General features: G+C 48.5%; 1 protein-coding gene across 3 annotated transcripts in view; it reads left to right on the forward strand.

Moving 5' to 3' along the window:
• LOC126544342 (RUN and FYVE domain-containing protein 2-like) overlaps positions 1 to 12,073 on the forward strand; it is a 115,070-nt gene that overhangs the window by 81,568 nt on the left and 21,429 nt on the right. For 2 of the 3 annotated variants that reach the window (XM_055062090.1, XM_055062089.2), the window contains 3 exons: positions 841 to 966; positions 2,862 to 2,948; positions 4,207 to 4,336. In XM_055062090.1, the coding sequence (XP_054918065.1) occupies positions 841 to 966; positions 2,862 to 2,948; positions 4,207 to 4,336 (343 nt within the window). The remainder of the gene's footprint in view (positions 1 to 840; positions 967 to 2,861; positions 2,949 to 4,206; positions 4,337 to 12,073) is intronic. The other variant, XM_050191627.3, reaches the window with a different exon arrangement.

The raw sequence follows: 12,073 nt of genomic DNA on the forward strand, positions 1-12,073 counted from the left end.
ACCTTCCGTTCAGCATGCTATTTTTTTTAGGAGAACCCAAAGCACGCATTATTGATAAACTCCAGTAGTAATCGTTACGGAAGTGGTTAGCACAACACTTGTTCTTGAGCGCTTGAAGTTGTTTCGCTTCACAGCAGCCTCCCACTTAGCTGAAAGCTTCTTGTCTTGCAGGAACTAATGGAACATCGGAACATCGTCGCGGCCGCTGGTGTTCGTGCAAGCGTAGGCTGCACAGAACGCCGGCATGATCGGCCTACAAGTTCAATTGATGCTGCGCACGTCAACTACCACTCCTATATACACACAAATAAAGGAATGTAGGGTCGAGCGAAGCAGATTAGGACGGCACGCACGCAGAAATAAGCCCGGTCAGGCACGGTCGTGGAGGCTGCGAAGGAGCGGAACACCAGTGTTGACGTCACTACGCCGCTGTTTCCGGTCTCCTCTCGCATCGTCAGCGTCAGCAGCAGCGCGCGGCGCTCGACGGGGGGCGGAGCTACAGCGCAATTTTAACCGACGATTGCGTCGCTCCTAAGTGAAAAATCCCCCCCAAAATTTTACCTTCTTGGTTTATAAGGTTCCCGCATCCGTATATGAGCGTCTTATTGAATTCGACAGACTCTCCAGCTTCCCTTTAACGAAAAAGCGTTTAGAGTATGGGCACCGAGACTGAAAATTCATGTCTGTTCCGGCAAGCAGAATGTGCATATAGTTGGACCTTCCATGAAAAAAGGGTCATGACCAGTAGTTTCAGAAGCACTGACCTAAACTATTAATGTCTACTTAACGCATGTACACACGAGTTCATTCTGCGGGCCCAAGTCACGCCTTGTCATGCAGGCGCGGGCCCGGGCCAGTCCTGCTCATTCAGGCGCGAGTCCGGGCCTGGGCTTGGAGCCATGGACCCGGGCCGGGCTCGGGCTTTGAACGCTGTCCCTGGCCTGGGCCATTGCAGTGCTCTAGTCCGTAAGCACTGTTTGATTGGGGGGGGGGGGAGGGGGGAGGTGAATCCGCAACCCGAAAGCTTGGCATCATTTTTAAATATTCACAATTTAGAAAAAAAAAGAAAATGGTAGTATCGCTTCAAGGGCGAAACATTGACAGTGACAGCAAGGTTTAGCGTTGCGCTTGGACTCCTCGGATGGTGTGTTCCAACTATACGTGGTTGCGACCTGTTGGCGCGACCCAGCATGCAACTCCTGCTGTGTGGAAGAAACAGCGCCCTGGCAACTGTGCCAGGCGTCTCGCAACGCTGCCGTGATGATGAGCATCGCCATTGGTGCTGCGCAGGTATCGCACCTTGATGGTGCGCGAGATGAGACCTTCGGGAAACCGTCAGAGTTAGTCAGTGCTCAGCGAAACATCAGACAACGTTAGTTTGGTATTTACTGCCGTTTCCTCTCATAGCAGTGCATGCACAATGCAGCCGAGCAGGAACGCTTTAGTGTGCTTATGTAGCGTGCACACAAGGCTCATGCCAGCAGCGGAAGGCGGAACAATGCCTTGGCTCCTCCGCCGCCGAGGCGATTGAGTGTAGCGTTGACCTGTGCACGGACTTCGCGTCGTCGTTACTGAAGCCAAACTTAACGCGCATCTCTGTAGGCTTAACACTCCGCGCGCGAGCCGCACATGCGCCGACAATTGTGCATCCCCGGCAGCGTTGTTGCGCCTCGAGCGTTCGCATAATTGCTTTCGCAATAATGAATTTGCCTTGGCTAACGATCGGCTTCAGCACTGTTTAGACCCTTTAGCTGCTTACAAACATAGGCCCTGGAGGGCTTTCGGTTTTGCTCACTGACGTAGCCCGCTAAATGTAGCGAGCAAGAATAATATTGGCGGCTATATCGAGTAGCAGGAGCGCGTTAAAATCTAAGCCCGCAGATTTTCAGCACTTTTCCTCAGCACATAACGACAATCTTACAAGTCAAGGTTGTCGTAAGTTATGCGAGAAATTTTACGCATTAATCTTAAGGTGTAATGTGTATGTCTCTTATCTCAGAACTTAAAAATATACTTTCCGCACAGTGGAAGAACTTAAAAATACGCTTTGCGTTCCGGCGCAGCAGATTGATAAGGCCCGTGACCGGAAGTTTCTTGGGGCCGCTCTCTCGCTGCTGCTATCGCGCGAGTAAAACCGTCTATAGCGCAGTTTTGCTCACTACTGTTTTCATGAAAACTTTACGGGATTTAATAATTATGCCTCTGTAAAGGTAGGAGCTGTGAATTGTCTCTGCCAGGTTAAATAACACAGCGGCGCTAATGCCGGTTCTGCACTTTCTGTAGCGTTCTTTTATTAGTTTTTTTTTATTTACAACAAATTTGACGTCTTAGCTTTGAACGCCGTGTTATTATCTGAAGGAGCTACACCCGTGCATAAGGAATCTTTTGCAGTGACCGGCCTCTCTTGTAGCCTGGACACGAATGTGTGGGTATCTACTATTCTTATTTCGCTCTGCTTTTATTCCGATTGTGATTCACCCTTTTGTTGAATGTCAATGCACATCTACTTGAAACAGTTTTCTTTTTCTTTTTTTAATGAAACGAACGGTACAAGATGTGAAATACGGTCTTTTCTTTTCTAACATGGCTTTTGAAGTGCGTGTCGACAGTGCCACGTATTCTTGTGTCCAGACTTAGTCCAGCATCAGTGGTTGTTTTTTGCTGGCGCCTGTAGGATCAGTATTGCTGCAACAGCGCCATATGGTTGCTGTAGGCCAAGGTGCCGCATCAGTGGATAGGCCGCGATGTTGGGTAATGTATTATAAACACTGAAATGCCTTTTGTGCATAGAACATTCTCAGTGGCGTTCCTTCACGTTTCTTTATACGTTACGTAACCGTTTGACTAATGATTGGTTTCAGAGCGCAGTCGATAGAGAAACAAAAGCAGGCTTTCGAAGAAACAACGAGAAGCCTAGGACAGCAGCTCATTGACAAAGATCAAAAAAGGTAACTAATGCATCTTTGCCTGGTGCTGCTTGTGATGTACCACGATGGCTTTTCACTTACAGGTATGAACCACTTATACATCGGGTTCACGCAGAAGTGTGTACGCCTTTTCTTGCTGTATGTTACCTACACAGATATGGCTCTACTTTTTGTTAAGATAGTAAGAGAAAAGGACAAGGGCCGTTAATGCATTCAATATTGGACAAGGGATGCAGTTGATTTAGGAGTGGGTTTGAAGTGTGGTCGTCTCATTGTCGTTTGTATCAGTGTATCGTTCTTCGGTTGTCTACCAGTGACGCAGCAGTAGATTTGGATCGACGGTTGTTAGAGCGTTAACAGCAGCAAACGTTCTTTGTCCCCCCCCCCCCCTAAATTCTTTAAACCTACCACATAATTCGCAAATCCAGTTTGTGCCTGTGAATGATGCGGCCGACATTCTCTGCTAAAGAGTCGCTGTCCGTCGTTCGTATGCTGATATTGTTCTCACTGGCCAATGTGGCACAGAGCATGATACATTTACGCGATAAGCCCACCAATGTCATGCTTTTGGTGACCTGATCACCTACGCTGGAGCTGGAGCACGAAATGTTGAAAGATTGTCTCTTGGTCACATTATTACATTCTAAAAATAAAACGTCGTTTTATGCATTAAAGCACAAAAATAACTGGAACGCCAATGCATTTCCCCGCAAAGTTCGAGAATTAATATCGCGAAAGTGGTGGCATCCTGAGAATTCGTTCCAAGTGGATCCGCCTTGCGAACTCCACGGCTGGAATTTGTAAATTGCTATATGGGCCATAAAGTAACTAGTTAAAAACTTAATTATAGTATTTTTATGAATTAGTCGATTCTGCGTTTCAGTTTTGTGTGCAGCTAGTGTCCGCCACTTCGAGTTGACCAGCTCATGAACAAGAATTGTGCTATCTGCCACAAGCAATATATAAATATATATATATATATATATATATATATATATATATATATATATATATGTGTGTGTGTGTGTGTGTGTGTGTGTGTGTGTGTGTGTGTGTGTGTGTGTGTGTGTGTGTGTGTGTGTGTGTGTGTGTGTGTGTGTGTGTGTGTGTGTGTGTGTGTGTGTGTCTTGCCTGCTAATCTCGAAGAATGCTGAATAATTATTTTTTTCTTCGCTGCCATAGCTACAAGCGCGTCAGAACGCGCCCAACAGTTTGCTTGTCAAGTGTTTCGACTTTTGCCGAAAACGTGCGTAGACGCATTACTCTCGTTCGCATCCAGGTCGCTGTTGGAATCCGACCTGAAGATTGAGCGCGAATGGCGGGTGTCGCTCCAAGCCACGGTGGCCGATCAGCAGGAGGAAGCCGCCAAGCTGCAGCGCGGCATTGATGCCTACCAGCAGATGGCACAGGTCTGTCTCCCCCTCCCGTGTCTCTCTGACCTGGGGCCCTGTATAGTAAAACGATACTCATTGTTACGGCGATAATTGGCCCAATTTAGTCTGTAATTTCAACCATTAGACTACTTTCAGAACATTAGGTACAAACTATTTGTTTAGAATATCAGCAATTATTAACCACGGTGTGTTTCATGGCTCCAATGTCTCCTACGTTTATCTGCACGCACGCCAGAACTGTTGAAGCATATTTATGCGCTGGAATGCGTGATCGTATCAATTGGTTGAAAACGTAAAACTCGCCGCTGGTAACATTGCGATGCCAGAGTGCAGAACAACACGACTACGAAGAGCAATAAAATGAGATGAATATGCGTTCTTAACGAATCTGTGCCAAATCATGGACAAATCTGCGTATAACTCGCACGGGGAAGAACTAAAAACCGTAGGCCAACAACACAAAGACAGGAACACGGTTCACGAGACGACCGGTGTGTACGAATTTTCTGTGTGTATTCCAACTAGGTCAAAAAAAAAATATATGCTAGGCCAGATTTCCACGGTGTGAGCAGCTGCAACGCCAGATTTCCCTCTAGTAATGTTAAGAAACATTACGATGTGAGGTATAGTTTATTTTACAGCCGGCATGTGTTGCGGCATGCAATAAATGTGCTTAAGGCACAGGCAAGACTAGACGGATAGTAGAGACAGCCCATCAGCGCCAGCGCGAGCAGGCAACCAGATGGCGTAACGCAAGGGATAGTGTGGATAGAAGATCGAAATAATAAAGGGGTCTAATGTTTCGGGATCGCGAGTTTCCAGCGCTGCCAGAAGTTTGTGTTGCGCCCTTCCACCGTCAGATAACGAGAGCAGGACAAACAGCTATTAATAGAAGGGAAATCTGGCAGCCCCTGTAGTCATTCAACCAACCGCGGGAGTATTAATTTTTTCCGCCACTTGGCGTGTCTTCATTAGAAGCGCACTGCGGCTTCTTTTATTGTACGTTTTTTGTCATTCAGTTGTGTTGCAGGTCATCCGTAGATTTCTTTAGAGCAGTTGAGTGTTTTACGTTCAGAAATTAATTCGTTTTGTTTCGCAATTTCTAGTGCATAAATAAGTCACGACACTTTCTCGAGTACGCGTTTCGCTCGATCTGGGTAACCTTAGATGGGGATAGCACGCCAGAGTTGAAGGCTAACTGCAACGAAATTTCGGACAGCTTAAAAATTATATATATATATATATATATATATATATATATATATATATATATATATATATATATATATATATATATATATATATATATATATATATAAAGCAGACTCCGCGCTAAGCTTTTCGTTTGGAACACGAGTGGATGCGCCTCAAAAAGCTTGCAAAAAGATCACGTTCTTGCTGGCGAAATTAAATAATAATAATAATAATGATAATAATAAACGACGCCGACATTACCGCTCGCATTAAGAGGAAGCTTTAGCTTGGGTGCTCCTATTTAAATACATGTAGGAGAATTCGTTTTTCTCGGCAACCATTGCACCAAACTTAACGAGATTCGTTGCATTAAAAACAACAACTTAAATTCTACTGACTGTTGGTTTGGAATTTCTCATTTAGGTCGTAAAATTTTTATTAAAAATTTACAAATATCGCAAATATTCAGAAAATGAAACTATCAAGTTTACAACTCTATAACTCAGCAATCAAAGATGATATCACAATTGTGTGAATTGCACCTAATAGTACATGTAACGCGGACAAAATTGATATGTTACACATGAATCTCAAAAAACTTAGTAATATGGAAATACAGCTTTTGCATAACCGATGTGCACAACGTAACGAATTCACGTAAGATATAAATTGGCATATCGAATTTGTCCACTTTGAATGTTCTAAAGATGCCGTTGTTACGTTTCGCCTACAACGCGCGGTAATGCCGGCGCGGATGCAACGGACGCCGGGGCTTTGTTCAAAGCGGCGGACATTTTGGCCCGTCCGACGCTGCCGCGACGCCTACCCGCCAAGCGTGTCCAGGCGTGTTTCAGTGCCACGTGTCTTCGTGTGTGCGTGTGTGTGTGTGTGCCCTCGCTTGTCAAAGCGCGGCAGCCGGGGAGCGGAGTTCCCCGAATGAGGAGTCAGCAGGTCTCTCGGCCCGACAGTTCGCGCCGTCGTGGGCTCCTGCTGCGCCGTCCCGTGACCTTCATCCCGTGACCTTCCCTCCTTCCCTTTTGGACCGCGACGCCGGGAGTATAAGAGCAGCTGCCCCCGGACGCCAGAGGAGAGGCTCCGATTTGTACTGTTGAGTTACGTGCTCTCCCGTCTCTCCACTTCGGTCGACCTGACCGGCCGCTCTTTTGCTATGTTAGAATAAACAAGTTGTTCTGTTACCAGTCTTCTCATGCTTTGCCGGGACCTTCGGATGCTTCCAGTGGCCCAGGCCGCCAGGCCAACGCTACCCTTGGGGCTTGCGACCCATTGGCAATAACGGGCGTCAGCACCGAGACCCCAACAACTCGTGCCAGCGGTACGATTCCAACATCTGGTTGCCAGCGGTGAGATCGCGACAACGGAGGCCAGCAGCGAAGAGATGCGGTTGACTGTATGCTGAGCAGCTCAACGACCATCCGGGAGCAGCGCAACGAGCCCTGTGTGATGACTGGTTGCCTGCAGCGGAACGACTGCGCTGAAGTCTTGGCTGCGAGGTTTGGTGAGTGCGGGACTTTCTTCTTCTGAGTTTTGCCAGGCTTTTGTTAGAGTTAGAAACAGAGCTGGTAATTGTGGTTGTCGTTGCTACCGGGTTAGTTTGCGGCAAGACAATAGTAGGCAGTAGAGAAAGCAGCATTCAGAGCAGCCATGGATTTGAAGTCGTTGCGCAAACCGAAATTGTTGGAGCTTGCGAGAGAGTTGGGTCTGGATGTCTCAGACAAACTCAGAAAACCAGAACTGCTAAGGGCTATTCTTGAGTTAGAAGCTGAGGATGACGAGCTGTCGGAATGCCTTGAGACCATTGAGGAGAGGGAGCTTGAACTTAAAGAACAGAAAGAGAAAGATGAGCGTGAACGAAAAGAACAGAAAGAAAAAGAAGAGCGCGAACACGCTTTGGAAATGAAGCGTCTCGAGGTAGAGATGGAACGCGCTCGTAATGGAAGTCAGGCACACGGTGCAGGAGAACGAGTATTGTTCAAAATGACTGACCTGATGCGGCCGTTTAAGCTTGGAGAGGACATTGGTTTGTTCCTGGTTAACTTTGAGCGAACGTGCGAGAAGCAGGGGTTCTCTCGGGAAACGTGGCCACAGCGCTTGCTCACTTTGCTACCCGGCGAGGCGGCCGACGTAGTCGCTCGCTTAGAGAGAGAGGAGGCAGAGGATTTCGACAAAGTGAAATCGAGTCTGCTAAAAAAGTACCGGCTGTCAGCGGAGGCGTTCCGTCGGAAGTTTCGGGAAAATGAGAAAGGCAAAAGTGAGTCATATACAGAGTTTGCGTACAGGCTTATGTCAAACATGCAGGAGTGGCTCAAAGAAGAGAAAGCGTTTGGTGACCATGAGAAAGTTCTGCAGTGTTTCGGGCTAGAACAGTTTTATAGTCGGTTACCTGAGAACGTGCGGTACTGGGTCTTGGATAGGCCAGACGTTAGTACGGTGGCTAGAGCCGCTGAGCTAGCCGAGGAGTTTGTGACGCGTCGGGCTCGTGGAGCTAAGGACGGTCAAAAGGGTGAATTTGGCTCCAAGTTTGAGAAGCCAAAGTTCACGCCCATGAGAGCAAAGGGGGACACACGTAGTGCGGATGCGAGTGAAAGCAGTCCGACCGAACGTAAGGAGACGGCGGCAACCGAAGCCGAACGCAGAAAGCGGTTCGAGATGAGGCAAGCGCGCCTGTGTTATACGTGCCAGAAGCCGGGTCACTTTTCGGCGCAGTGCCCAGAAACAAAACCAAAAGTCGTGTTTTTTTCATTAGGCAGCACTGACGAGAACATCAAGCTTCTCGAGCCTTACATGCGAGACCTCCTCGTGAACGGGAAAGAGTGCCGAGTGCTTCGCGATACCGCAGCCACGATGGATGTAGTTCATCCCTCTTACATAGAACCCGTTATGTTCACGGGCGAGTGCGCATGGATCAAGCAAGCAGTGGAAGCTCATAGCGTGTGTCTGCCGGTAGCAAAAGTGCTTATTGAAGGACCTTTCGGAGCACTTGAGATGGAGGCCGCAGTGTCATCTATGCTGCCCCCCCAGTACCCGTACCTATTTTCGAACAGGTCCGATCACCTCCTGCGCGAGAAGGGGCTTTTGTTTGGTGAGGCTAGCGTTCAGGCCTTAACCAGATCGAAGGTTCGGGAGCTCGCTGCAAAGGCGGTAGTTGCGGGGCCGACGTTGTTGAACGATGAGAAAGGGTCAGAGGCGCAGCAAGCTAGTATTCAGAGCACGCCCGAACGGGATAAAATTGAGCCTGTAGCGTTAAAGGCACCAGATACTGGAGAGGAAATTCCCGATGCGGGAAAGTTAGAAGAGCTTCCGGTCGAGCTTCCGGGACTAGGCTCAGTGACGAACAGGAAAGACACCGATCAAGTCATTAGTGACTTAATAAGTAAAGCATCGCTGTCGCCTGAGCAGAAAACCGAACTACACCAGCTCTTACAAGAGTTTCAAGGTCTGTTCTCTGAGAGGCCTGGTAGGACTTCTGTCCTTACTCATGACATAGAACTTACCTCCCCAGAGCCGCAAACAGTCGTCTGGGATGAGACGAAGGAAAGAGCTTTTAGCGCCCTAAAGAGCGCCCTAACAAGCCAGCCTGTGCTACGATCGCCCGACTACACAAAAGGGTTCGTTGTTCAGTGTGATGCTAGTGAGCGAGGCATGGGCGTTGTACTGTGCCAACGGGAAAATGGAGAAGTAGAACACCCCGTCCTGTATGCTAGTCGTAAGCTGACGAGTCGTGAGCAGGCGTATAGCGCCACCGAGAAAGAGTGTGCGTGTATCGTATGGGCCGTTCAGAAATTGTCATGTTACCTAGCTGGCTCGAGGTTTATCATTGAAACGGATCACTGCCCTCTCCAATGGCTGCAGACCATCTCTCCCAAAAATGGCCGCCTCCTGCGCTGGAGCCTCGCTTTGCAACAATATTCCTTTGAGGTGCGTTACAAAAAGGGGAGTCTCAACGGTAACGCCGATGGCTTAAGTCGAAGCCCCTAACGTGGGAATCAGCCTCAAAATTGCTTGTTACTGATGTTTTTCTTCCTGAGGCAGGATTTTTTTTAACTTATTGCTTTTGTGTAGTGTTTCAAAGTGGTGATGTGCTTTTTAGTGCAATTTTTCCGATTTGTGGACGCGTTCTGAGTGCTGCTAAACTACTGTAAGGAACTAGGCAGCAGTATAAAAGGGGAAAGAGCCTGGCAGGGCTTAGTGAGGGTTGTGCCGTGCTTGCTGACTGAGCGGTTGACTTTTGGCGTGGTTCTAACGCTTGCCGGAAACGAGAACAAAAATGTCAACTCTCCCGAAGTCACTTTGCAGTGTCCTGTGTGCACCTGAACGTGAGAACGAGGCCTTCTCTGTGCGCTGCGCTCAAGAAACGCCCAAGGACGCCCAACTTCGGTTATGAGCATCATCGAGCGACATCCCTCCGGACAGCGGATGCAGTCCCCTGACCTTCGGGATCTCCTTCCCCCGGCGGGGCGGTCTGTTACGTTTCGCCTACAACGCGCGGTAATGCCGGCGCGGATGCAACGGACGCCAGGGCTTTGTTCAAAGCGGCGGACATTTTGGCCCGTCCGACGCTGCCGCGACGCCTACCCGCCAAGCGTGTCCAGGCGTGTTTCAGTGCCACGTGTCTTCGTGTGTGCGTGTGTGTGTGTGTGCCCTCGCTTGTCAAAGCGCGGCAGCCGGGGAGCGGAGTTCCCCGAATGAGGAGTCAGCAGGTCTATCGGCCCGACAGTTCGCGCCGTCGTGGGCTCCTGCTGCGCCGTCCCGTGACCTTCATCCCGTGACCTTCCCTCCTTCCCTTTTGGACCGCGACGCCGGGAGTATAAGAGCAGCTGCCCCCGGACGCCAGAGGAGAGGCTCCGATTTGTACTGTTGAGTTACGTGCTCTCCCGTCTCTCCACTTCGGTCGACCTGACCGGCCGCTCTTTTGCTATGTTAGAATAAACAAGTTGTTCTGTTACCAGTCTTCTCATGCTTTGCCGGGACCTTCGGATGCTTCCAGTGCCCCAGGCCGCCAGGCCAACGCTACCCTTGGGGCTTGCGACCCATTGGCAATAACGGGCGTCAGCACCGAGACCCCAACAACTCGGGCCAGCGGTGCGATTGCAACACCGTTAACAGAATCATGATATCTGTTCTTGATGCAGAGCTATGAATTCTTAAACTTCGTGCTTTCATTTTTTCGAACTTTCGAATTTTTGAAAATATTTTAAACAAAATTCAGGCCTTAAATCGAAATTCTGCTTCCAGCAGTCACTACAATTTAACTTTCTTTCTCAAATGCAAGTAATTTCATTAAAATCAGTCCAGGGGTTGTCTCAGAAAAGCGTTTCTGCGTTTTACATGTATTTGAATGGGTCGCGTAGGAGTTGGGACCGAGCTAAAGCTTCCTCTTAAGAGAAAGGACGTTCCGGCTACCCCATGGGAGCCTTGTTTACAATGGCAGCAAATGGCGAAGTACATTCATTCAAGTAAGTGTTATCACATGCTGCGTGCATCGCGCATGTACTGGGGGAAGACTGCCGGTATACTCCTGTTAAGCGTGTGCGCAGTCGCTCGAATAATCAAGAGATTTTGAGTGCAAACGTGGAATGGATTTCCTCCCAGTGGCGATGACGTAGGCGTCGTCCCAGTTGATCACCTGCACGACATGCACTGCCAGGACATTAGACGCCACTCGTTCTTTACGTCATTAGAGGGTTCCCGGAGCCTTGTTTTGAAGTTTTCGGTTTCTCCCACGTGTATATACGTGTTCGCAGTGTGGGCACGGAGTTTTATGCCTTGCCCACGCAAAGTTCTTTCTGTCCAACTTGTATTTGACATTCGCAAGGCAGCTTCTGAGCTTCTGTGCAGGCGCGTGTGCCACCTGTATGTCGTAGGTGCGCAGTGCCCGAGCGAGCGTTATGCATGTACAAGAAAGTATAAATGAAATACCAAGCAGAAACAATACTTTTTGTATTAAATATAGGTTTTATTTAATAGTTATGGCAAGGTATTTGATAGTTTCTGTCGGCCATATTCTGTACGAAATTTCGGGAAATACCAGTTAGTGGCAGTCCATGTGTCTTGGGTTTGTTGTTGTCGTAGATTTGACAAAGTTAGAAGACATGCATTATGCATGCATTAATGCACCGTAAACTTTATCCCGTCTTCAATGAAAGTATCTTGGTTTGCAAACCAAGGTAAAGCCATCCCGTCGCAAGATACAAAAATAATCGCCCACGTACTAGAGAAACATTTGCGGCGCGATGCCAAAACCACTATCGGATTATGAGGCACGCCGTAGTGGGGGACTCCGGAAATTTGGACCACCCGGGGTTCTTTAACGTGCACCTAAATCTAAGTACACGGGTGTTTTCGCATTTTGCCCCCATCGAGATGCGGCCGCCGGGGCCGGAATTCGATCCCGCGACCTCGTGCCTAGCATTATAGCCACTAAACAACCACGGCGGGTATGGACATGCGAATAAAGCATTCAATTACCAACCGGCGTTGTTTGTGCGTATATGTTCTCCCTTCGTTCTGTTTTAATGCGCTGCAACTTGTCGGTTGTTT

Source organism: Dermacentor andersoni, chromosome 1, assembly GCF_023375885.2.
Source record: "Dermacentor andersoni chromosome 1, qqDerAnde1_hic_scaffold, whole genome shotgun sequence".
Taxonomy (NCBI): Eukaryota; Metazoa; Arthropoda; class Arachnida; order Ixodida; family Ixodidae; genus Dermacentor; species Dermacentor andersoni.